General features: G+C 39.1%; 1 protein-coding gene across 5 annotated transcripts; it reads right to left on the bottom strand.

Annotated features, from left to right (window-relative positions):
• Nucleotides 1-1,471: 1,471 nt before the first annotated feature.
• On the bottom strand, nucleotides 1,472-27,390 carry VSTM2A (V-set and transmembrane domain containing 2A). 5 transcript variants are annotated; one of them, XM_040588550.1, is made up of 6 exons: nucleotides 27,308-27,390; nucleotides 26,872-26,904; nucleotides 24,374-24,540; nucleotides 23,449-23,499; nucleotides 19,643-19,979; nucleotides 1,472-2,951 (listed from the first exon to the last, which is right to left on the bottom strand). In XM_040588550.1, the coding sequence occupies exons 2-6, from the start codon at nucleotides 26,900-26,902 to the stop codon at nucleotides 2,863-2,865; spliced, it is 675 nt and encodes a 224-aa protein (XP_040444484.1). In that variant the 5' UTR covers nucleotides 26,903-26,904; nucleotides 27,308-27,390; the 3' UTR covers nucleotides 1,472-2,862. The 5 variants fall into 5 exon arrangements, with proteins under 5 accessions (XP_040444484.1, XP_040444482.1, XP_040444481.1 ...); XM_040588548.1 differs by having other exon boundaries at nucleotides 1,472-3,073; nucleotides 26,872-27,362; XM_040588547.1 differs by having other exon boundaries at nucleotides 26,872-27,362.
• Between the last annotated feature and the right edge of the window lie 174 nt (nucleotides 27,391-27,564).

Raw genomic sequence — 27,564 nt, 5'->3', positions numbered from 1 at the left:
CTGCAACCAGAAGGGATGGACCAGCCTCAGCTAAAGAATTTAGGTTTATTATCTTGGAGAAGAGGGAAGGAGCACAACTACTGTTTTCCCTTAGCACCTCATGCAAGTTTTAAAGGCTTTTCAAAAGTCCTACAGATTTGTTTTGTCCATTTTTTGTTGATACTGTTGAAGAACAATAGTAGATCACCATATGGCACCTTCCTTAGTAGTATCTTGGGAGTTGTATCCCACTAGTCCGAGTGGTCTAGAATTCTGCTTCTTAACTTCAGCTGATTCTTTAATCTTACTTCCTAGTACATGGTGATTTATAGCTAAGCAGCTAACAGCATAAAGCAAAACACAGTTATCATTTTAACATCGCAATCAGAGACTAACTTTAACAATGTGAGGCTAAACTGCCTCTGAAAAATGCTGTTTGTTACTACAGGTTGTCTATACGACTATGTGCATACACAGAATATTCATTCGCGATTTATGTATATAGTAAAGATATGAAACATATGTGATGTTAATCATTTGGTTTCAGCTAGGACCAATGGAAACTGAGGCTTCTGAACTCTGCGTGGCAGATTCTCCAATTATCCAGTCACAGATATCTGTTTCATGGGGAAAATGTAGCCTTTCCTCCAGAACTCTGAAAGTTCGGTTCCGTAAGTGTGTTTAGAAAATGAGACTTCAGAAAGTTCTGTCTCTTTTTTAATTTTCTTCCTCTTCGATCCACAATACTGATTTTGATTCAGAACACCTTAATGAGGACTGTTTCTAGTTTCTTTATCAGTAGGCTAATAAACTGTTATTACTACGGAGCAAAACCTTTTCAATACATAATATTCCTAGTGGCTCATTGATTTTATGTTGAAATAAAAGAACTTTCCCCCCTTTTTCTCCTGACAGTTATTCCTGCTTTGTCTGTATGAGACCAAATTTCTACTCTTCTATTACAGCTAAGACCTTTCCAAAACCAAACAAAGACTGGATATTCTCAGTCAAGTTTATAGTACAGAATGTATGGTTAAGGGAAATAAGATTTTCATACACGTTATCCTCATCCAAAGGGTTAGTGTGTTACCCTTTGTTTCTATGCTATCTGTTCTTTCCCCTTTGAAATTCAGATTTATGGGCATTTTGAAACAAAGTGTTAGGCCTGTAGGCCACGGACTGATGAGATATTAAACATACTTTTTTACTTCCTTCTACATTACTTACAAAGTGAGAAGAAATTACGCAGCTGACCACACTGCATCTACTTAATGCTGCTGTAAATAGATCATAATAAGCATGTGGTATACATGATTGTCTGTGCTGATAAATGAAAGGCTGTGGATTGTTCAGCATCAGTGGAAGGAGGGGAACAAGAAAAAAACCTTCCTGATTGCAGCTGCAAATTGTAGCAATTTTTCCTTCCTGCATTAATGAATGTAATTCATGTAATGCATATTACTTCATTCAACAGCAAAATTCTCATATTTGGTTCACATACATAATGTGTTTTAATTAAGAATATCAATGAGTAATGATAATCCTCTTCCAGAAAAAGCAAAGAAAAATGTTTCTTTGGCCATGTAGAAGGAGCTGTGATGTGAATATAGTTTATCAGTGTAACAAGCTCACTTTCCTAAAATTCTTTACTAAAAGAATATCCTTTAAGCCCTGTTCTATTTTCCTTTTTCCCTTTCTAACCTTCCTTTACATGCAGTATTTGACTGCAAACCTGCATTTTACAGTCTCCAGTGATCAAATCACTTCATCCTCTATAAACATCACAAATTAAAACATTTTTCAGCATCTGAACTCCAACACAACATACACAAAACTAAAGTAATTCATTGTCTAGAGACCATAACAAATTTTAATGTGCATTTACAGAGTAAACAGAGGGCTGAAATGGGTCAAAGCAGTGGAAGTGAAAGTATGTATTACAAAATCCACACAGTACTGAATTACAAACTAAAAAGTGATGTTTTGTCAAAAAAAGAAATAAAGATGTCTATTGGTGGCATGACATATAGATAATATTAAAAACTGGCTTCCATGAGGACCAAAGTATGTCTACTCTGAAGTTATATCACACAGACTGTAAGCAATTTACAGAATTTAAGTTAGTTTTGCATATACAGGAGTTGCAAAATTAGAGAAAACACACTGAAATATAGAACGCACACACGGGAAAAAAAGATGTATATATATAAACCTCCACACAATTATCAGGGGTTGGCCTTGGTCAGTAATTGCCACCATTGACAGGAAACAAACAAAAAAAGACGGGAAAAACCTCCACAGGGGAAAAAGCATGATAGAAAATCCAAACAACTCAAAAGAAAAACATCCTAATTTGTTTTCCAGAAACAAAGTTTTTTAGTCTGCTTAGCTGCTTTGTAGAAATTCTTTTCTCCTTCCTATTCCTCATGAAAAAAAAAAAAAAAAAAGAAAAAAGAAAAAAAGAAAAAAAATTAATGACATTTCTGGGGTGTTTTATTGGGCTTGATGTTAAATCACTATGTTTTGTTTTATTATTTGGTCTCTGTTTTCTTCCAGGCTGGAATGTTTCTTCCAGGGTAGGAAACCAAATGTCATCCATGGTTAATTCTGTAATACTGACAACTTGCAGGCCAACCCCTGAGAAGTCAAGGATGAGGCTTCTCCTTGCCGAAAGAAAAGGAAACTAGGTCTTGCTGTTACAAAACGTTTGATTACATCACAACAGTTCTCTTCAAAATAAAAGATCAGTGATACGCCAAAGAAAATAAGATATATCAAGAAAACATGTGGTATCCTCTTCTTTTTATAATATTTATTTATTTTATTTATTTATTTAGTAATTTTGTTTGTACTTCCTGAAGAAGGTGCTCCTTGTGTAGAGATTTAGAGTACATTGGGTGCAGAGTGGTGGTTGGAGGTTAGGGTCAACTTTGCTGTCCGCTCCGTGGATTTTACAGGCGATTTGCTCTTTGCTTTAAGAAGAGAAAGTGATATTGGAAAAAGTCAGCACTTTTAGATTAAAGCAAAGCACCCTTCACAAAGCCACAAACAAGAAGCAGGACAGAAAGTCCATGGCTTGTAGCTATCCTCGCACCTGCGGAAGAAGTTATAAGATATTCGCTCATCTTGCAGATTTCCAATGCTCCTTATAAGGCTGTTTTAAACACATACATTTATATATTTAATTAGCTCGCCAGGTTGGCTCTGGTGCCCATGAATGTCTTGGCATGCACTGCAAATAACAACACATACAAAGTATTTCAGTCCCAGGGAAGTTTCTGTGGTTTTGTTTGGTTTTTTTTTTTTTTTGTTTGTTTGTTTGTTTTGTTTTGCTTTGGTTTTGTTTCTTCTCTGTCTTTTTAAACAATGTTATCCAGTGAAACCATATACCAATAGTAACAAACATCAACACCTTCCACCTCACAGTGTTCTTTACAAAATCATTTCCAGTATCACATCTTTGCTAACAAGAAAGTCATATAGTGGCTAAAGAGTGTTTTCTTGTAAAACAGAGGACATACTGGCAAATGGCTGTGCTATTTGCAAGGGGGAAATGGAATGCTAAAAGGTTTAGAGCATTTATTTTTGAGAAATTATTTTTCCCAGCTTTTTTTTCTTTTTAGAAAGTTATGAAAACAATGGTACATATAATTATTTCTAAAAATGTGACTATATTTTAAGTGTGTTATCAAAATAAAATCATTCCAAACTAGACTAATTAATCTGAAATTTTCACTTGAGAACTCCCTATATCATAAAGAATTACATTCAGACTTTGAAACACATTACTTGAAGTGAAAATCATAAATTTAATTTGATTACACTATAAATAAAAGTTCAAATTATAACAGGTTAATGCATGATTAATAGATTTTATAGCTGTGTTGTATACATGAAAAGGATTAATGTTGTTGATGGTTACAGGCATCAATTTTATAACCAAATAATAATGGTGTTATAAGCAGTCCATAATAATGCTGGACTTTTAATAACTGGCTATTTAAAAAAAAAATCTATTAATCATGTATAAACTATTTTTGTAAATAATTTAATATTAAGCTGAATGCTAGATTCCATTGCAGCCCAAAAAACCACATTTTTTTTCTCATAAATATACACAATGAAAGAAGAACTCAAGGCAATTCTTATTTTTAAAAGTTTTCAGAAGTCTATCAGTAAAACATTTCTCTGTATCTGCTGATTACGTTTATTAGTGTAACAAGAAGCATTCCTGTTCCTGTCTCTGGTATTTTTTTCTCTTAAAAAACAGGGATTAAACCAAATCCCAGATCTCTGAACACTGTAATGTTTTGCGTATACATGGTGTGAGATGTTGCATACATAGTAGTTGCCATAAAAGACTCTTAGTCCTCTGTCACATACATAAAAGCTTCTAAGTAACAGTGGTATTTCAATTATCCATGTGTGAACTAAACTTCTAAATGAATATTTACTTTTAACTGAAACCTTATCTCAAAGACACTGCTAAGATTTTCAGAGATGTCCAAGGGAACTCTGAGCTTGCTTCCTACTGACCTTGGACAGGAGTAGGAAGCCTGATTTCCTCTTGCCCATCTGATAATGCTAGCCTACCTGTACCACGCTGCAGTACTTTGCTGGGCTTCTCAGAACACTTGCTCTTTATTAGGAACAAGCAGATGTACAAGCAAATTTGCTGTACCTTCTTCCTGTGGGTTGTTCTCATACAGGTATGAGCATTTATAAGCTTGCGCTCAAGGATTGAGTTCAGTTTCTGGTTTTGGTTTTATTGCAGCATGGCTTTATTCTCTCTTTTATTAAGGTGTAAGATTTGTCATTTGACAGTTTTTTATAAAGGCTTTTCTTTCCCTAACTATGTTAGCAGAACTTAGTTAGAAACTTTGTTAGTGTTAGATCATTTCATGATATATTGAATTATTTTCACTCATTGTATTACATTTAAATATGTTTTTGGTTGAACTAGAGAAACACAATGCTACAGACAATTTCTAAAGAGGTCTTTGGAGACACATTTCCTCTGCACAGAATATGTGCAATGCAAATAAGTATAAATACTCAGAAGAGTCTCACGGATATTTTTTAAAGAGCTTTTAAAACAATTAATGGCATTATACTTTGAGAATTTAAAAGCTGTAATGTGTGGAAGAGAAACAATATGATGTAAAATAGTTTTGATTTCAACTGTTTCACAATGGGAAAAGCAGCACCATATTTGCAGGCAAAATGATTTATTTTTGTTTGTTTTGCTTTTTTTTTTTTCAATATGACAATCTGTATATCCTCAAATTAGGGGTCATATATTACACATGATAAACCTTGCATTTATAGTGTTCAGTCTCTCTATAAATCTGTTCAGTCTCTGTATAAATCATGATTCCCTTCCAATTTCATATCACATGTTCGACATGCATGTTCTTCTGTAAACAGCAAGTTTGTTTTTCTTCATGTTGCAAAGGACTTAGGTTAGGTTGTTTGGGTGGTTTTTTTTTTTTCCCTGGAGATGTGTAAAAGGACTGTGTTTGTTCTCTCATGAACACAAGCATTTCTTTATATTTTGGAAGGGTGAAAGCTGCAAATGTAGAATAATAACATAGCAAAATCGAAAGAAGCCTTTTTAGATCTTTTCCTTTTTCTACTCTATAATATTTGCTCATAATCTACTATATTGATTTCCATCTTGATAAAGGATAAGCAACAAGAAATAGCCAGAAATTTCTATTTTGACTGTGGATCTAAAAGTCATAGGGTGTTTAAACCAGAGATATAGTTTCACTGTTTTAAGACTTAAATTCAAGGCAAAGTACAGTTTAGAATCCAAATCCAAATATCTCACAATTATAGTTTTTATGCAGATGTGGTTTTGGTGTACAGTTCTGACCAATACTTAAAAGTACCACTGGAACTGTGAACATGGTAATATAAGTAAAAACCTGTTGATCTGGCTGTGGATTTGCTAAATCGATTTCCCTGCCATTTCTAACATTATTTTCTAATTAACATAATGAGAGCTAAAAGAAATTTTATTGCAGGTCAAGAACACTGGGCAAAGCTGGACTACAATTATGCTACCCTCAAAGACAGTAACCTGGAAGAAGAACAGTAGTATATGCTCATATATTATTTCTATATTATTGGTCAAACTCTACTTGATGTGTGGGTCAGGGCTTCTCATGATTGTACCTATCAACCACTGGAATCTAGTGATGTAAATCCTGTGAGATGTAAATGCCCATGTGTGGTGCGCCACTGACATACATCCAAAAGAGCAAATATCCATGACACACTGTAAACTAATGCTGTATTGTCAAAGGCATGTGATCACAAGACAAATTTCTGTGCAACAGCATGAAACAGTAGTTCATGCCATTAAACTCTTTGAAACTGTGATTTATTTTCAAATACATGGTTTAGTTAAATGCTAGGAAAGCAGAGAAAAAAACAATAGTGATAAATAGTAGTGAAAGTGTTTAAAATAATAATCTACATCACAAATGCTGAACCATATTTCATGGACCATAGTGTATGGACCGAATAGCTAAACATTAATTTTGTTCTGTGAATGAGATTGTTTAGAGCATCTAAGTATAAAATAAAGGTAGCAGAAGTTGCAAACTGTTAGTAAACTAATGAGTCAAAAAACTAGTTACTCATTGCATGCCTGAATGACCATAATCCCTTGCTTTCAATAAGATATTGATCAGACAAAAATTGTGTAAAAATACATGGGATTCTGGGATGCAAGCAGAGAAAAGCAAATGCTGGTTTGATAACCTTGTCCATTTAATTTTCACAACTGGACAAAACACTGATTTGTAAACTAAGCAGCTGTCTCAGGCCCTAGATTTTTAGTATCCCCTATTTGTAAGAGTACCTTACATGGTTAACCACCTTGGGTCTTGAGTAGTTTGCATCTGCAAGGGTTGAAGTTCATCAAGTTTACATTCCTTGTACTTGGTAAGGTTTGGGAGGTCTCTGAGATGTAATAGCCTCCTGCACTCAGTCTCAACACCTGTCAGAGCCTCTGAAAACTGGATTCTTACAGTAATGCTTACAGTGAGTCGTCTGTTGCCACATAAAAACCAGAATTAATCTATGAATTCAACAGCACTGCTTTAATATTTTACCAAATATATTAGTGAGGATATCCCTGAGTTTTCTTCCACTCATCATAAGGGAAGATTAATGCCTGTGTAAGGTCCTGGTTTTGCACTGACCAGTGCAGGAGAAATACAGCCAGTGACTCAAAAGTCCATCCTAGATTCTCTGTATGTATTACATGATGCCAAAATATCCCGGCCTGTATATGGGGGATATATATCCAGCTTGTGCTGAGTTAATTTTGTTGTACTACAGGTTTATAAAGTCATAGAGGTGTTGAAACCTTGAAAATTTAATTTTTCAGGGATTTGTGCTGATACTTTCCATCTGAAGTGCCTGGTTTGCTGTTTTGCAATACTTGGCTTTGCTTTATAGTGTTAGATTTAAAATAGTCTTCTTGTCAGCCCCAGTGGAAACTACATGAAATCATAATTTTGTATTATTTCCATATAAACTAAGTAAAAGACAATTAAATACCTACCTTAATTTTACTGGAGATATTAATGAACCATAAGATTTATTAGAAGATGTTTGCAATTTTACATCCATAAAGACAGGTACAACCAAGTATGGTTGATTTTATTCGAAGTTTTATTTGAATATGTTTCACACATGTTTTAAATGAATAGATTCCTCCCCTGTGGCCTAACAATTGCTATCATTTTTATGCCTCTGAACTACAGAAATCATAGTTACCTGTATCTCTCCAATACTGCTGGAATACATACCCACACTCAGGAAAATCTCCCTTCCACAAATGTGAGGTCCCCCTTTCTTTCATCATGTGAATTAGTTCTCAAGTGTGTTTTAAGGTTCAATCACCTGTCTTCGATTTTTGAATGGCAAAAAAATGAGCAGTAAGTATGATATTCAAGCCTCCTAATGTAGATGCTTTACTTAGGCTCCCAGTCCATCTTTCTCCATTGGCTGTACAATACCCTAAAATAGCATGAATTGCTCACCAATGTCTTGGGCAAACATACCACACAGCGAAAAATGAGTTGATCTTACATGCCAGAAGAAAAGTTCCGCATTTCTGATTTTTTTTTTTTTTTATTTTATTTTATTTTTTTTTCACTTTGGAAGAATACTACTGCTTCCAATTTGGCAGAAATTTAGAATAGGCTATGTATTGAATTCTCCTGAAGCCTACTTAGAATTTGCAACCAGCAAGTAGCTCTGTACATCTGCTATGTGTTCCTTTTCTACCAGAGATGCCCAGAAGAGCAGATGAGGAAGAGGGATGGGATCCTAGATGGGTGGTTATTCCCTGGCTTTTACTAAGTAAGGTGCTGAGGCAGAGGTGTTTAGTCCTGTCATGAGGCAAAAGAAAAGTGACAACTTTCCACCCCTGAGTAGAGGAGAGAATTCTGCCAGAGGTTTGAGCCACAATAACTCCTGGAGTGGTTTCTCGGCTAAGGCAGGTCACAGCCCTTAACTTGCTGCCAGTAACATGTAAAGCCACGTTCTAATGCAAACCTGAGATGAAAATACTCAGGAAAGGAAAAACCAGAGGAGCCTTCAAATACAAGTAGCATGTAGTAAAATGATACTTGGCTGCAGGCAGTGGTCCAGAGCAAGCCATAGAAAATCTATAAAAGGACAGCAGATAGCAATATCAAGGGAGAAAGGAAGAACAGTGGGACTTTAAATGAATTCTGCAATTTCACAGTGCCAAGATGGACAGAAGTACAATTAGGGATACACTGGTGTGATTAAACACAGGCTTTTACATTCAGGCAACTTTCTACATTATCCCTTACACCAGCTCATACCTGGGGAAACATTTAAATCTTGTCTCTGCAACATATCTGAGAGTCATGGTTTCCTTTTATTTCTTCAAACAGTGCTATTGTTTATCTCTCATTTAACCCCTTGATTTGAACCAGACTTCCTAAATGAGCCATCATGCACTATGAAGAATCTAAATAAATCTCGAATGTTATTGTCAAAGATGAAATGAGATCATCAAAATGATCTGACCCTGTCACTCTTTTACCTTGAATGGGCAGGAAGGAGAGATGAGATCCCTAAGCATATAACTGAAATGGGAATTGCATCAAAATTTATAGATTTTCATACTGTTCCAATGAAAACAGCCAAAACCCACTGTAGAGTTGGAACACAGTTTGTTTGGGTTTTTTTTCAGGAAGATGAACTGGGTAGTGTAGTTGGTTTGGTCCGACACTAGTGTAATTTTTGGTCTCTCCTGTAATTCATGACATCCATTCTCAACAGTGCAATTCCTTCTGTTTTCATTTGTGGCTTTGTTTAAATTTTGTTGATAAGTAGTTCAGGACTAAATAAAATTTTACATACTAGCATGATTAGGAAATCCTGGTACAGTTTTGCATTGGGTTCATGAGTGTCATTCATTCCTGTAGCAGTGATCCCACATTTTGTTCAACTGTTTATGCTTCCTGGAAACTTATTTAGGCTGTTTTGGTCTGAAAGTGAGTCTAGCTATCTGGACAGACTACCCCCAAAAATTCAGCTCCTGAAATTTTAATTTCCCTAACATTTTCGTGTGATACTCTTATAAACATGTAAATTAGATACTCATTTGGTGAAATGAAGTTTAGCTGAATTGTGTCTGCAGGTGATATATGGGGTAGACCCTGTCAGAGTCAAAACGATTTTTGAACCTAAGGCACACACTTTTCAGCTTTAGATATAACCAGAAGCATATTTCTCCTTCTAGGACCATAAAACTTTTTTTTTTTTTTTTATGCTCAGCTATCTCAAATTTCATGTGTTCAGCCAAATATATAGTGAGTGTGTTTGATGTTTCTGAATTGTTTAGTGGCTGTACAACTAGTACTTCTATCACTATGCATTTATTATATTGTGGAAGCTTTTTTTGTCTTGATATTCAAACTTCCCTGACTGACTTTCTTTTCTTAGGAGAATGATATACTGCCTACCTTTTCAGGCATCAGCCATTTGTAGTAGATATCCTAATCCTCTTCCTCCCTTTAGTTGGTGTTTGAGTCTGCAAAATTTTGAAGTTTTTTTTGTTTGTGCATTTGTGTTTTGGGTGGGGTTTTTTCCCTTTACCTTGCATATATCTTCACATGTATAAGTAATGCATTGACTTCCACTGTTTCTATTTCAGTGAAAAAGTATTCTTTGAGAAAAGGGTTGCTGAGAGAGGTGTTTGCAAATAGTCTGTGAAACACTAGTGTTAGCTATTTTAATAAAACTAGTGTAAGAAGCAGTCCAATACCTAGTGTCCCTTGCAACAGTTAAAAGCTCAGAGGAAGGGGGACAAGCTCAAGCAAATGCAGGCCCTAAATAGGTTAATTGGTACTGTCTGAGAACCAGTGGCAGCATGCTTTATGACTGCTCTTATCAGCACTGGGCACCTTTCCCTCTCATCCTATCCCTGACAACGATGGAAAAAAAATGTCTTAGACTTTTTTTTAATGTGTGACAGAAATATATAAACCAGTGCATTTCTGTTTTTCTGTGTGAAATGGCAGATTCCAAAGCAAATGCAGCTTTTTGTGACACGTAACCCACCCTCATGCATTTACTTGCATATAGTTATGCCCCATCCTGAATGAAGGTGGCAATTTAGGCTGTTAATAAAAATTCTTCTTGAATTGACTGTTTTGTTAGTAACTGGCTTCTGCTGTTGTAACTGAACAGGGCTCCAGCACCAATTGTTCTGCATTTTCTTAATAGATATAAATATGTGTATATTTTATCTATGCCACATTGTAATTACTGTTCACAGAGCCACTTCTGAAATATACAATAAAGTTGTAACAAGAGTCTGATTTGAAGAAAAATAAAATAGATCTTGTCTTTTTCCTCCTGTGTTTTTTGCATCCTGTTCATCCTTTCATCTATCAGAAAAATATCTTAAGTGGGATGATACTAGATATTACTCTACCGTATTCAACAGCACTGTCATACCAAGAAAAACATATACAAAGGGGGTTATTATAACATAGAAGGAAAATTATCATTTTTTTGTAAATATTTCAGCATGAGATGTTCAATCCCTTTCCTAGCTTTTCACACCTGACACTGCTTAGGCTTATGTTTGACATACAGTCAACCTGATCTCCTTCTATTTATATCATTTATATAAGAGCTATTTTCATGGAATTCAGTTAAGCTCCCCTTTATCTGTACCCATCCAACTGGATGAGTCTTTTTCCTTCTGTCTGATTTCTAGATGGTAAGTGTTTTGAGGCAGGGACCATTCTCTTGCTCCTTTCTTTGCCTGGTGGATAATGCAGTTGTTATAGAGACTAGAACAATGCCTCTGACTAACAGAACATACCTGTGTCTAGGGGCTGTGACTCATGAGCTTTTAATGGTTTTTGTTGGAGCAGTTTAAGATGTTAGTGCTTCCATCTCTCTACCTCCCCCTCTTATGGAAATTAAACACCCAATAGGAGCCGTACAAGCAAACCCCATGCCATCTCTTCATCTATCTCAGTTTAATAACATGATGTTTTAGTTTATCAGCTGTCCTAGAGGCTCAGTTTAATGCTCAACACTGTGAACTTGGAGAGCTGAGGAGCAAGCACCTATTTCCTTCTGCCATCCAGGTTTGGGGCAATAACTTCTGATTGGGGCAAGACAGAAACTTTGGGTGGCAAAATTTTAAACTGTAAGAGCTAAATCAGAGTTTACAAGTCAAAGCCTTCACCCTTGCTATTATTGTGATATGAATAAAAAATTACATTATCATCCCTATGACCACAGTGCACTAGTTGGAAAATGGTGGATTGTGAGAATGAAGCCTGAAGTATTGGTGCTGAATCCTGTATTAATTCTATCTCCTTCACATTCTATATTGCTGATTTTTTCAACTTTTATTTTTACCTTACTTGTTAGAGTTCTGAGATGTGGGATTAATCATAATCATGAAATGTCATTCATCGTTATTCAAAGACTCTTTAGGTATAAGGTGGTCACTGATCAGAACATATTGTATGTACGTGAATAATTCAACAGAGTACAAAATAGGTAATCAACTTGTTATTTTGGCAGAGTTTCAGACAGGTACAATACTATGTAGCCATATTCTCAAAAAGTGTAATTCTACTAAAAGGCTTTGCACCATCTGAACGCCTAGCTCTCTTTGAGACCTACTGCTAGTTCTTGGCTTAATAACTGATTTTTTTATTGCTCCTTGGCAAAACGTCTTGCCCTTTTTACTCCTTTTTCAGTTGTACAGAATGAACTGGAGATGGATATACCATCTTCTGTAGCCATATCGAAGTCACTTTTATAGTCCTTATAGGCCTATGGCTTTGATTTGGTGGCCAAAACCTCAGTCAGTGTCACAAGCAACAGCAGCAGCTGAGGGGATAACAGCAGTAGAAGTTGAACTGGCAGTAGACGTAGCATCCAGATTTGCTATCTGTAGTTTTGTTGCTGTTGATGAACACACAGATCACAGGTATGAAGCACTGGGAATGCTGGCTGTGGCAGTTAACTTTCACATTTTTATTCTTTCAGCACATTAGGCAGTTTTGTTCCAAGACAGTAGTGTTTGTCAGTAGGTGAGGGAAAAAACTTTGGTGAGGGGGATCAGACTGGAACACACACACAGACAGGACAGCAACTTGCGTTGCCAAAAAGTATGATGGCAATTTCCTCATGATAAGGTAAAATGAAGGGCTTGAGGCAGTCTTCTCTTCACAAGGCCAGTGGACAGATCATCAGCTGCTCTTCAAATGACATCCGGCTTTATCATCAGCAAAGCAGGATTAATTGATTATTACTGTAGCTGTAAAGAAGGCTATGTGTCTGGAATATCTTTGAAGCTCATGAATTATTTAATCAAATGGAAAATCCCTGTCCAGAGAGAATAACAAAATACTAAGTGTTGAGCTTTCTAGCTAGTCCAGCCTAAGGTTTAAGATAAAAATCTTAAAATCAGAAAAAATCTGATCAAAGTTAAAAAAGAAACCACACGCAAAAACTAAAGCAACAAAACCAACCACCAAGAATGCCCTCCAACCCCTCACCCTACCCCCCAAATCTGAATAAGCTGAAAATAGCAGTTTTCAGGTATTTTCCTTCCCTTCATTCTGCCCCCAGACATCTTCACTGTCCTAAACTTCTTTACATGGTACAAGCAGGGTAAAGCTTAGATTCTTCTTATAAATAACTGTCATTTTATGAGTAGAAGAGAATTAATCTTCATCCTCATACTTGAGCCAAATTTTCTGCTATTGTAAATGAATGCCATTCTTTTGGCTTCAGCAGAGTTGTATGCATTCCAACCAGTAGATAATTGTACTCATTCTTTTTAATTTTAAGTGATGCAAAGAATTTTTGTAATCAAAAGAAATTTTGTAATGCACCATAGACGGGAAACTTCCTGCTTCTCATTGGAAACAAGCTAAAATGTCCTCTGCTTTGCTGTATATGTGTCAAGTAACAAATGGGTTATGTTCTGAAGCAACGAAATCTCATCAGTTAATTCAAAGAGCAGGCCCTGTCACATATGCTGCAATCTCTGATGACCCAGTGCAAACTGCCTGATTGTGTAGCAATGAAAAGCAATTTGAGTGAGCTGACAAACAACTCATAAACAGCTTTTTTCCCCCACTATGTTTTCCTTTTCTTTCTTTCTTTTCTTCTTTACTAACTGTGTGGCTTATCTTTCCAGTGGTTAAATTACCAAAGGAATTTAGGTCAAGCAGGTAGAACAAAACTAGTGTGATTCTGCTACTCAGGACACTCCTGTGGGTTCCCCTGCCAGATCTTTATATATCAGTTTGTTCTAAAGCTGAGGTGAGTATGAAAGGTTCATATTTAAATAGCTAAAAGAAAGGAAGAGATGTGATTAAGTGCAGATGTAGCAAAGGCAGACAGACAGCAAAATATACTGCTAAGTTTACCAAAAGATAGGAAAGATCTATACATACAACAATAACTGAGATGGAGAAAGAGCAAAATTAGTCTGTCCTCACTGTTTCTGGGTTGGCTTCATAGGAGGCAAATATGTAGTGCACCATCCAAAGACAGTTTTCCATGTTTTCATGCATATAACCTGTACAGTTATTTAATGTTTCTTTCCAAATACCAGCACTCTTACAGAAATATGAGTTACAGTGGAGATATATGTTTAAGGACAGAACCCATTATTATCTCAACATATTTAAGAAGACCGTGATTTTCTTCTATGATTCAGTATTAATGCTTAACCATGGGCATAACTAAGGACGCAAATAACACCTCTGATTTCAGAGAGGATATGTTTGAATCTAAGCATGCCCAGTACACAGTCTGGCATGGACACAGGCATGTGGGATTGAACAACTGCTAAAACTTGTAGAATAACAAAAATGAGCACATATTCATTGGCAAGTGCTTTTTCTTAGTTCCTGAATCTGTGTTTTTGTAAGAGGAATAGAAATTAATAGAAAGGCAACAGTGATGTAGATTCAGCAATCTACAGTGGCAGTGAGGGATGGTTACAAAAAGTAGATACTGTTTTGCTTGTGACAGGAGTTAGAACTGCAGATCCACCAAAACCAGTTTGTTTATTACTGGCTTCAGTTGGACTAAGCACTACTAGGAACAGGAGTTTAAATACTTGTATACATTTGGTTCTATCATTAAGTATTCACATACAAGAAATCAAAATGTAGGTTTTTGGAAAGAAACATAAGGCAGCAGTGAGTTCATTCTGCATTGGAATTCCTGGCCTATAAAAAAGGGATTTAGGTGTGTTAAGATCTTGCTTTGTCAATGAATTTATTTGGAGATGATTAGCACTTCTCAGAAGATGCTTACAGTTTCAAGGTCAACAACTAACTGGCTAATAGGGCTACCTCAATTAACATGGTTAGAATTTATTTCATTATTTCAGAGAAGCTAAAAAAAGTGGAGTGGCTTTGTTTCAGAGGGAAACAAAGTATAAGTTTAAAGAAAAAACAGAGACTGTAGTGTATACAGGTGTAAAATGGGATATTCCTTGCATCTTTTTGCAAGAATTTCTGAGAATGGCTGAGTAAGTTTCAGAACAGGAACAAAACTCTCCATTGGCTTGCCTTTTAATGTAGTCCTAAGGAAACAGAGATTGACTTTTTGCTGTTCAACAGTCACAGTAATGGTTGGTGCGTGCCAGCCTTTTGGATTCTCACAGTTTCTAGAACAGTAGCCACAAAAGCCAAAGCCTTTCTCTTTGTGAAGAAAGTAGTAATATTGGCTGTCATCTTGATAGAGACTAAAGTAGACTTTTTGTCCCTTCACTTCAAAAAGAGATGTAATATAAATAAAAGGAAAAAAAACCCAAACCCAAAAACAAAACCAAAAGAAAACAAAAAGAAAGAAAGAAAGAAAGATAAAAAAGAATCCCTACCCAAAACAACCACAGAACTTTGTTTAAATTGAGGAAGATTCCAAACTGGACATAAAATCTTTGCTTAAAATAGGTTGATAATAACAGATTCCTGGAATCTGTAGATAGAAAGGGAGATTGGAAGGACTGTCATCAGTTTATCAGCATCAGCTGACTGAAGAAATATGTTTTCTTCTTCTTCTTTTGCATTCACACCTGATAATCAGCTTCTCAGTTTGATTTATGATGCCAAGAATCCAGGTCGTTCCATCTTAGGTAAGGACTGCCTTCTCCTTTGGGCTCATTTTCAGGTCACTCACTGCAACTCTGTCATCATCACAGGAACATTTTCAGCATGTAGTTAGGTTAATAGTGAATTTACTTCACGAAAGAACAAAAAGTTGCTAGAGATGTTCAGAGTCTGTATGTAAGCAGAAAGAGGACCTAATGTCACTTCTTCACTTGTAGCTGTTCCTTCTTGTGTTCTCTGAGCCCGATCTTGAGTTTGAAAAGCAACAATGGCTTTGAGTGCTTTAGCAAAGCATTGGGAGAACAGGAAAGGTTTGGGGCATACACACATTCTTGGCATATGACATTCTGTAGACCTTTTTTCTTGCTATAAATGTTGAGTGACTTGAATGCAGGTAGGAGAGTTTGTCTAGATTTATATCCATAAAACAGTGAGATTTGGTGCGGCCTGTAAAATATTTAACTTCCTTTTACCTGAATTCATTGCAGCTCTTGAACCTCAGTTAATTGCAACACTGCTTATAGTTAAAAGGCTCTGTGATAACTCTGTACTTTTTACCTCTGGAGTAAGTTACATTATTAGGAATTACGCAGAGAAAAAATGTCTGTCACTCCACCTACACAGAACATTTTCTGGATATATGCAGATTAGCTTTCTAAATTACACAGATTCCTGTTAAGCTGTGAAGGTTTACTTAATTTGCTGCAGCCCATGAATATGAAACAAAAGGGTCAATCTGTGTTAGCTTTGACTTTTCCTCTCCTGACCTTTTTGACTTTGAGGTAGAAGTCTGGTGCTTCCAAGTATCTTAGCTGAAGATTGATGTGGGAGATAATTCTCTTTAGCTCTTTCTTCCTATATTGAATCTCCATTACACTAACAATAACAAGTATCTTTTTTACACTCATACAGCATTTTTCAGAGCAGTGCAAAATGCTGAATGGACCTCACATCACTTTAATTTGTCAGCCCTGGCTATATAGCTCTCTCATAGTTATCACAGATATTCATACTTTTGAGTAAAAGAGGAGAATGGCAGAAATATCTGTTCAGTTGGGAAATGCTGATATTTTTTTAAATGGCATTGACTGTAAACTGCTTTTCTAGAGCTACCTATTAAACATCTGTTGTTAAGAAATAAATGAAACTTTTCACTGTGCTTCAGGATAGAAGGAGTTAAGTAGAGTGCTATCTACCTTTCAAAAATAAATTTTGGGTACAAAATGTTCATATAATCACAGTCAATCTTTCTTATATTAGCTGAATTACTTAGAAATAGCTGAATACAGATTTCCCAGTAATTTTGCAGTGTCATGTTTCCCTCTGCTGTAAAAATATTTTTCAATAGTCTGTGAGCAAGGCAGTAAAATCCATTGCTTACCAATAACCATGCGCAGTCTTTTTAATATTGGAGAATATTTGATACAACTACCTACAATTAAGTATTTCTCTCTTCAAACAGTGTTGCTGAAGTCAATGGATTACTCAACATTAACAAACACATTGCAATCACCCCCTGTGTTTCAAATAGAAACGTGGGGTTAATAATGATAAGTTTGTATTCAACCATGTTTCTGTGAGCTAAGCTGGATACATTTCTTACATGTAATGTAAGCACACAGCAGTCTTGTGCATGCATGTATAGTTAGCATGATGTTGAAGAAAGGAAGAGTTTCTCGTTTGACAGTATAAGGATATTGTGTTGATTTGATATCATAAAAAGAAAAGCTATTACTGTATATGACACCTCTTTTCTGCTTTTTTGAGGTCTCAAAACTGACATATCTCCTTCCTCAGCTGAAGTTGCTCCTCGAAGTTACATAAAGCTAAACCTCCCCAATGTCTTGTGCTACCATGGGTATTTCTATTGGTGCAGAATGAGTGTAAAATGGACTGAAAATCCAGATCTCATGGTAGCTGGAAAATCAGGCCCAGATTTTCCCAAGTAAAGGAAAGTAAATCTTAGTTCTCAAGAGTTAAACTGATGCTCATCAAAAATATCACCAGTAATCACTGTGTAGCAAGCGACAATTAAATTGAAATAAAGCCTAATATGGATTCTTGGTATACTCCTTGTTTCTTTAGTAGATGAGTTTCACCTCTGACGAATACATCATTAATCTGTGCTTCATCATAAAACATTAATTAACTAAACTATCTTTTAATCTGTTTATTTTAAAAATTATTTTATAACTGGGATTGACTGTACTGAATGTGTAGCAATCTTTGCTCAAGGAAAAAATTAGAGATAAAGTATGCGCTTCCCCGCCCCCCCGCCCCCCCTTTTTTTTTTAACAAGGACCTTTCAATGTAACAATCTACTAGGTCTCAAATAACACGTGTCCAGTAATCAGGCAAGACATTGCTTGGACTGAAGACATAAAAAGTATTATAGGTTCAATTTGGATATAACCAAAGTGATTTAGTGAATTAGCCGTTGTGTGCACATTTTGGCTGCAATGCAGTGTAGTGTGTAGCTACGTATTTCATAAACTTGTGGCTATTTTAATTAATTTCACATAGAACTGAACAGAAACCGGAGTTTTCACTTTGTGGACAAGTCTGCTACTTTGAAATGTATAAGTCCAATGGAAAACTAAGTGATATTTACATTTATGTGAAAGAAAAGCCATGGTAGAATGATGATTTAAAATCAGTTGAAATATCTCTTTTCTTCTAACAGCTTAAACTTTTTTGGAAGACCTAAAAAAGTGGCTTCATTTCAGGAAAAGGGAACTGAATGTAACTTTTAAATAAATTTTAAAAAATTTATACAGCAGTTGAATGGTGGCAGTATGTGCATCATCTTTTCTAATAGCAGTAACAATTTTTGTATGAATAATCAGATTGTTCTGGTCTATAATGAAATGTATTTCCCTTATCAATAGGTTTTTGTAATAGCATGAAGGTGATTTCACAATAGGTGTGCTATGAAATTTGTTGTATTCCCAGTTTTGGTTTGGATGACATGGCATTTGCTAGGAGAAAAATGATGCATCAGAATAAACTAGGTTAGCTTCCATTACATATTTTAAGCTAGGTTGTGATTTTCTGCCTTACTTTGGGCCCTCACTGTAAACAGAAGCAACCCAGAAACCTTTAAACTTCCACAGTTTGTTATCCAGAAAATCTTTGGTCATTTGCAACGTCTCAGGTTTTTATCCTCTCCATCTCTCTATTGCCATCATATAGTGGTCAACAGCTGCGCCCCCTGTATATTCATGTACCTTTGCATAACTATGAATTTTACCGTATCAGTGTAGAAAATGCAGACTGATATTGCTCATAGGTTATTTATACAGTGCTGTACAAAATATCCCAAACAAAATGTGTATTATATTAATTTTTACGTGACAGACATTTGAGGTGTTGCTATTAATGCTTGATTCATAGCTGGTGGTCAGGCATCTGAAGATGACAAACTCACATTCTCTGACAAACCCAAGATCTTTCTAAAACCTACACAACAGAAAAACAATCTAGTGTATCTAAGGTCTGCTTAGATTTAGAAGTCAAGTTCCTTATGAAATAGGACTGAGGCTAGAAGTAGATTTAATTCCACCAAATGATAGAGACATAAAAGTTAGGTGACTGGTGTAAATTAACTTAGGAAGAAACACTTCTGGATGGTTGTTTTATTTAATTTATCATACAGAGCCATCTTAAAATGAGGCAGCTGTTCACTGACATGCACTCCTCTCTCCACACACACTACAGGGAAAGTTAAGCTTTGATTAGAGAGCTAACCTTAGGTGGATAAAACCAGTAGAGTTAAAATCCATGTATAGGAATGTAGGGCTTTTTGCTTCTTCTGCCCAGAAACTCATTCTTCAGCTTTTAGGAAGTAAGGAGATAGCAGGAGGAATAAAGCCAGAAAGGAGGAGGAATAAATGAGCACCACACTCTTCCTAGTCACAATTCCTGGTTACCTTGTTGAGTTAGCCTCCTTTTACATGCTGGCAAGCAATCAAATGAAAGCTCAAAATGCTTTACCATACCTGATTGTGGACTTTGTTTGGGGATTTTGGCTGCTGCTTCAGGGCTGGAGGTGGCATGCACACGCTGATTGGCAGAGTTATGGATGCTACTTGGAACAGCTGCAGAGATGTTTTTGCGAGGTTTCATGTCTTGCAACCACATTGGAGATGCCTCAAAGGCTTGCATTCGCCGAGAGTGGCTGTTAGCATTGACTTTCAGAAATGCCTGGGCCTTGTATTCCTGAAGGTCTCCATAGTTGGCATCGGTCACCCTGCACTCATACAAGCCTTCATCCTTTTTCCTTACTTTTGAAATCTGCAGCTTGTGGGAGATGTCATTCCCTTGTACTTTCACTGTCTGCAAATTCACCAGGAAAAACAAACAAACAAACAAACAAAAAACCATGCTGTCAGGTATTATTCTTTCTCCGGGAAGACTCTGCCGATGTAGTGCCAAATTAATCAGTGGTGCAACTGTGCTTACTGCAGGGAAGTTGCAATGAGGATGAGCATGATTATTTGTATCTACGAGGATTTCTGACATCTTCTTTCCTAAACTGTTTAGACGGTTTTGTCTGAAATGCTAATTATCCTCAGACAAACAACCCAAACTACCATGATCATTCCAATTAATTGCTTAAGGTCATGAACAGTCTTAATTAGCTTTCTTGCATAAATCTAATATCTGTGCACTTCATTGGTTAAACCTTTCCAGTTAGTTGGCTTTATTGAATAATTCAGTTTTTGAACTAGACCATTAACAATTTTGTTGAAGATGTTTGCCAATATTTAAACTCCTTTAATAACAATTTATTAGATTATCTTGTAGACTTCACTACATGGAAACTGTCTATTTGACATTCAATTTGTCTCCCTCAGGAGTGTCCAAACCTTTGGTATTTTTTTTTGTTTATGAACCATCAATACATCTTGGTCAGGCAGTTCCTTTTCTCTCATTTGTATAAGTGTGTACTTATTAGAAGTCATATATAATTTCTGTAGCACATATTCAAGATTGTTTTAAAAGTCGTCAGCTAAAATAAGACTCCTGTTTTATTTTTAATTGCTTTTAATATTTGAGGATAACATATTTTTGTCTCAAATAATTAAACCACGCATGAGTAAATTACTCATCCAGAAATGTGTAATGGGTATTAAGATGCTTTAGGAAAGTTAACACAGATTCCTTTCTGTATGTTCATTGCTTCATAGAATTTATATTTAATTAATTGGCTATTACTCTCTATCTGGATTAGTATCTGTTGCCCCACAGGAAGCCAACTAAAAGGGATTCAGAGGAACAGAAAGCTTCAGCTCTCCTGAACTTCAAAACTCCTGGTTTACTTCCGCCATTACATAAACACGGATGCAAATGTTGCTTTATGTCACATCAGTGACAGGCAAAGAGAAAAAATCAGGGTGACGAATACATGGTAGATCGCAAAAATGGAGAACTATTCAATTGAAACTAGGCACGTGTTACTGGTGATCATACAACACATTGCTTGTGATAGCTTGGCATGCTGTAGTCACCAGTGTTAGCAAAGCACCTATTCTGCCTCTGATAAATAGAATAGCAATACTAGGGAATACATTATTGCTTTAAGGTACTGGATAGACCTTACAGCCTATCGTGTTGTATCCAGCTCTGAATTTATAATTAGCAAACTGAGTTGAAAGCATGGATTGCATATTTTCTTTATATATATTTTATGTATGTGTGCCTATATTGATATATGCAATATTAATTACACAGAAGGTGCTGGATAGTTATTTAAACCATGTTCAATAATACATCTCTACTGAACAGTTCCTATTCAGCAAAAGCATTAAAGAAGTTTCATTTGAATGGAAAGACCATCTGTAGGTCATATTCTGCCTTCATTTGCTCCCATGCAATATCTGCAAAATTAACAATATTGCGTAACATTAATAAAAAACAGATTTTGTTTTCGGTTTTGCATTTGAAATTTAGAAATTGTTGCAGTCAGGACATATGCACGCTTCCAATTTATGCCTGATTATCATTTAAAACCAATACAATTGGTGTATTTCAGCACAGTTTAAAACCATGTGTAATATATTTACCATTTCTTTACACATTTTACTAAATGCACTTAAAAAGTTTCTCTCCTCTTCATGAAGATACTTTCCAGTAGTACTAATGGACACTCTGTGTGTGCCTTCAAGAAAGAAAAGGAAGGCTACTTTTGTAACAAGTGTATTTAGAGTGTCAACCTGATGTTGACTTTTTTTTTTAATTGCAAATATCAAATGTTTTATAGAAGCTTATAAAAACACTGTATAAATACCCCACCATGAATTATTATCATACATAATGAGAGAAAGTGATTTTAAACTTGAAAGATGGGACAAGCTTTACAACCTATACTGTGCCACAGATGTTACAAATTACTATGGGGATTTGCGATCAGTCAGCATTGCTAAGGAATGAAGTGTCTGCTAGCACTATGTCTGGTGGAACAGTATCCAAAGACCACATGTGCGCTTCGTTTGTAAGGCAGTCTACAAATGTAACTGAAGGTATGGTCCATGACACAAACCATTTATAGTGTATGATGAGAAGTATCATAGGAAATGTAAGTATGGCTAAAATATGTATAATTTTGAATATAATGTATCTGCATTATCATTTATAAATGTCTTTCAGCTATACCTAGCTGCAGTTTGACCTGATGTAATTACTTGGTTAGTTATTTTTAGGCATCAAAAAGCAGCAGAGTAGAGGATTTAACAGAACTTATTCACCTCTGTGTTGCTGTTTTTAAGCTTGGCTGGCACTTACAGCCTTGGCTGCAGCTAAAAAGGCACTTCTGAAGGGATTGTCTGAGAAAGGGAAAACCCCTTTGGGTACATAAGGGATACTTATGCTGCAGTATCTGCTACATATTTGTGTCTTTCCACTGCAGTGAGCACCACACCATGACCCCACCAGGATACATTTCTTGGGACGTGGAAGGAGGAGGCTCAAAACTCCTGAGGGCATGGGCTGCATCTGTGCCTGACTCAGGACACGGGTCTGCTGAGGAGGGCAACCTGCCCCCGGAGCAGGGCTGGGGCAATGTTGCTTGTCATTTTGTTGAGACAACTTTCTGGCTGGATCTCCAAATGGCAGATTTGATGTCAGAACCCCACTTCTCTAAGAAGGGATCTCAGTGGCCAAGAGTGGAGATTCCTCCCAACAGGGAAGTCTTGTCCAAAGACTTTCTGAGCTCTTTTTTTTTGGTTTTTTTTTTGTTTGTTTGTTTGTTTTTTTGTTTGTTTTGTTTTGTTTTGTTTTTAATTTTCCTGCCAGCAGATATGAACCTGGGAAAGCACCCATTTAAACAGTTGCACACCCCACTGAGGGGAAGTGCAGCTTCACAGCCACATTTCAGCCTTAAAACCAGCTTTGGAGGGCTAAGACAGGCTCAGCAGTTGCCCGGGGTACAGGAAACCAAGCGGGGCGAGGCCGGGCGCGGCTGCCTGCTCCAGCGGGTGGGAGCGGAGCCTGCCGGGGGCTGGCGCCTGGGCCTGGCCTGCCCGGTGCCGCGCTGCCCGGGGGTGCCCAGGGGTGTCGGCTGCGTGGGGCTGGGCTGCCTCGGCACCCTCTGCCGGGCCACAGCGGGGAAGGAGCTGCGGGCCGCCGGCTGCTTGCCCGCTTCAGCTCGCGGTGCGGGTGGGGAGGGCGTGCGGAGGGGGTGTGGGGGGGCAGCCTCGCCGCGCTCCGCCCTGCCCGCTCCGCGGCGGCCGCGCCCAGGATGGGCTCTGGCCTGGAGCAACCCGCCCGGCCGGCGGGGCCGCCCGCGCCGTGCGGCGCCACTTACGCTGATCTTGGTGCCGTCGCTGTCCAGGTCCCGCTCGGGCAAGAGCTCCACCTGCAGGGAAAGGAGCGCCGCCGTGGGTCGCCGGCCCCCGCCCCGCCGCCGCCGAGGGAGCCCCGCTCCCGCCCCGCTCCCGGCCGCGCCGCCGGCGGAGCGCCGCGCAGGGCTGCGCCGCGTGTGCCACCTGCGGGCCGTGCCGGGCAGAGGCGGCCGGGCCAGGAGCGGCCCCACCGCGGCGGAGGCATCGTCCCGCGCACCCGCCGCCCGGCCGCCCCGCCGGGCTGCTCCTGGGGTGGCTGAGCGCCGAGGCCAGCGCGGGGGTGGCAGCGGAGGCGGGGAGGGGCACGCCTGGGTGGCAGTGCGAACGACATGGCCCCTTCTGTCCCGCTCGGAGGGCTGAGACTGCGCTGCGGTATGAATGCTTCTATGTTTTTTTCCTTTGGGGCACTGTATTCCACACACACACACACACACACACCCCGCTCCCCCCTCCAAGCGTGTGCCCCCCTGTGGCAGCTGCGTGCGGAATTAGGGCTGCCAGCTCGCTCCACTGCACCAGCTGTAAATGGGTGGGCACGTGTAGGAACTTGCCATTTGGGAAATATCATATTCCCACAAGAAGCAGTCTCTGAACATCTGCTTTCCAAAGGGGGAATGGGGGTGAGAGGGTGGGGGAATTACGGTTTGGAAATCTGTCTGATTTTGTGAATGTCCCTAGCTGCATCCTGAGAGTGACAGGGTTGGCATTTTTCTCTGCAGGTTCCTCTGCTGTTATTTCATGCTCAATATTAAGTCCCTGGGGAGAACCAGAACCTCCCTCTGCTCTCTCCCTCTCCTCCACCTTTCTCTCCTTTCCTCCCTTCCTCTCCACCCCTTCTCCTGTGGCACTCCCGTGTGGTTTGGGGACCCCATGGCAGAGAATCAGTACCTGAGTGCCTGTAACCTCAGCTCCAGCCTCTTGGTCCTCAGCTGCCCGCAGGAACCACCACTGGATTTCGAGGTACACTGAAGCAGAGCCACTCTGGAAAGCACAAGACATCTCCACATTCTGCCCTTCAGTGGCCGTGACATTTCGGGGAAACTCAGTGAATTTTGCTGCAAAACAAACACATAACATGTTGGGATCTCCTGTTACCTACTTATTGTTTATTCTCTGATTTTTGTGTTGTCCTTTTTTTAGTTCATTTCTCTGCTTTCTTTTCTCATTCACCCTCTTTTCTGTTTTTACAGTTTCCCCACATTATGTTCCTCAGGTTCTCTCAGACTCAAGTATGACTTTCCTCCCTTATGCACAAATCCACCTTCTTTGCACTCTGTGCTCTGCTCATGGGAAATGCTATAGAGCCTCCTGGTTGCTCCCATGCACTAGTAAAGTTTCATGTAATTAGGTCCAAATACCCTTGGGCAGAATGCAGTATTTCACCAGACTCACTGAGGGATTTTGTGCAAGACCAATTTGGAAGAAGGGGAAAAAACCCAGACTGATTTATTGCATTTTGTAGGGCTGAGCTGGAAACATGTAAATTGTTAAACCTTCCACAGCTGGCTGGAGCAGCTGTTGGAACAGGCACTCTTCTGAGGTGCAGCTTATGACCACTCATCAAAATGCCCATTTCAAAGGCTTTACCTGAGTTAGTTACTCTTTCTGAAAACCTCTTCTTGCATAATCGGACCAAGAAGCAATGCATCTTCTGTTTCTGAGTCCCGGCAGACACTTCCTAGAACTAACCTTCACCTTTGTATCCCAGTCCTTTAAAAAACAGGATCTGTCCATTTCAGTGTACCACTGCTAGATTTGAAAACTAATGCTAAAGGACATAGTCCAGGGCACCAGTATTTAAGTCTTTGTCTTTACTTTCTTCTAATTCTTTGCTATAACTCACTTTAAAATTGTGTAACATAATGAAACATGATAGTCAAGTGAGGGGGACTACAGACAAACAATACAATAAATAAAACCTGTGTTTCAAGAAGAGGAAAATTTGGAAAGACCCTGCAATGTTGCTTTCTGTTATGCATTGTTACAGATTGAGTAGTGCATATTATGATGTGAAGGAAATATTGCTTGTTGTGTCCTCTCCTCTTTCTTTCCCCAGTCTTCCAAGCTAATCTGGATTTGGTAGGATAATTTAGTACCTAGTATTACTTCTTTTTCCCCTTATATTTGGGCTTGGCAACAGATACTTAGCAAAGCCACTAGCTTTATAATTCACGGTGTCCCTTTTTCTGTCACCCCTGCCCCCCATTCAGCGATTGCTAGTCACCGAGTTGAACTGACAAAAGGACTGTGCATTTTGGGTGTTGGGGGCTTGTAAGTTTGTTTTTTTGTTTGTTTGTTTGTTTGTTCGTTCGTTCCATCCCCTCCTGGTCAGTGCCTGTGAACAGTGTGGGGTTGTGGAGGGGAATACTGCCAGCACACTCCCCCATCGCAGCGCCAAGCGCAGCCCGGCACCGACTCACAAAGCTGGCGGGGAGCTATCGGCGGGGAACAGCGGGCAGGGAGCAGGGGGCGGCGGGCAGGGAGCAGGGAGCAGGGGGGCGGCGGGCGGGGGGCGGCGGGCAGGGAGCAGGGGGCGGGGGGGCGGGGGCAGCGGGCAGCAGCAGGGGATGGCTGGCAGCGGGCGCAGGGGGCAGCCCCGCGCGATCTGTCCATGGTGCTGACAGCGTCGCCGCAGCCTCGGGGTCCCAAACAACTGGTTCCTGCAGCGCCGGGGCTGCTTGAAATGCAAGGCGCGCCTTTCGGCGAGGAGGGAGGAGGTGGGGTTCGGGGGTGGGGGAGGTGGGGGGAAGTCTTCAAAGAAGTAGATTTTGTCCTTTTCTCCCTTTTTTTTTTGCTTTTTTTTTGGGGGGGGTGCGGGGTGAGGGGTGGTGGTGGTGATGGCAGAAATACACATAATCATAGAATCGAAATGAATGTCTGACACTGAGGATTGCAGGCTAATAAAAGAGGAAAGGGGATGCAGCCCGAAAGAAGACTGCAATATTTTAAGGGAGGCAGTAGATTTAGCCAGCCGGTACTTGGTCTGAATGCAATGATTATGCATGCACGGGTAGGTGTTTATTGTATGCGCACATGCATATACATAAACATGCACAACACAAACACATGTATGTTCATTCACAACCATCCCTCTACTCTTCTTCAAGGTACCTCTTATTTCCCTGTTTGCAACCAAGTAAAGGAAGCCCCTTTTATTTCCACTTTGGGGAAACTTCTTACTTCTGTTCTCGTTTACAGACAATTATTAATCTAAATGTAAACCGGATGCATGGTGTCCTCATCTCCTATCCATTGTGGCTGTTTTCCTTCTTTTTATCCTACTCCCACTCCCCCCCTACCCCCCACCCCCCCCACCCACCCTCCCGTTCTCAATCTGTTTTAGAATAGAAAATCAAACACATGTATTTAACAATGAGTGATCTTACCTTGGGTAGAAAGTCCTTGTTGAATATACATAGCTGTAAAGAAAATTATTCCAACATAAGCTAGAAAGATCCCCATCATTCCAAGACAAGAAAGAAGTCACATCAGGGTAACAAAACCAAAGGTGCCCTCAAAAAAGGAAGAATTGGTATGTATCTCTAAATATATGAACAGGAAGAGATTTTAAACTGTTACAAAAAAGGCTCTATATTGTAGCCCTAGCTGCGACACTGGCAGCATTCTGCTACTCAGTGGAGTCTTTTTCTTTGGGAAGAGCGAGCATTGCAATACAGTGTGGTTCAGATGAGCTGTCTCAGGCGCTGTGTTGCTTGAAGTCCAGTTTCAGACAAAAAAAAAAAAAAAAAAACCAAAAAAAAAAAACAACCCACCACGTTGAAAAGTGGGTATCAGCTGCCTTCTGTGCCTTTTTTCAGCTACCTGGCAGCTTCGTCCAACGTCAGCTCTTGCTGCTCAGGATGGCGTGATGACTGCGCTCCCCACACACTGATTCAGCTTGGGAAGAGGGGAGTGGGAGAAAGAAGCCGGGGGGGGGGGGGGGGGGGGGGGGGGGGGGGGGGGGGGGGGGGGGGGGGGGGGGGGGGGGGGGGGGGGGGGGGGGGGGGGGGGGGGGAGAGAAGTCTACTGTGCTTGCATTGCTTCAACTTTTCCCCTTAATGGCTGCGATAATGCCTTTA

Source organism: Falco naumanni, chromosome 3 (assembly GCF_017639655.2).
Source record: "Falco naumanni isolate bFalNau1 chromosome 3, bFalNau1.pat, whole genome shotgun sequence".
In the NCBI taxonomy this organism is placed as follows: domain Eukaryota; kingdom Metazoa; phylum Chordata; class Aves; order Falconiformes; family Falconidae; genus Falco; species Falco naumanni.
This window is presented reverse-complemented; position numbering and strand designations above follow the sequence as displayed.

Coding starts and splice junctions, on each gene's coding strand:
- VSTM2A (XM_040588547.1), bottom strand. CDS start 26,950: ATGATGGGGATCTTTCTAGCTTATGTTGGAATAATTTTCTTTACAGCT. Junction 23,500..24,373: donor CTGAGGTTACAGGCACTCAG/GTACTGATTCTC, acceptor CTTTCCCTGCAG/GTGGAGCTCTTGCCCGAGCG. Junction 2,952..19,642: donor CAAACAAAGTCCACAATCAG/GTATGGTAAAGC, acceptor CTCTTCTTAAAG/CAAAGAGCAAATCGCCTGTA.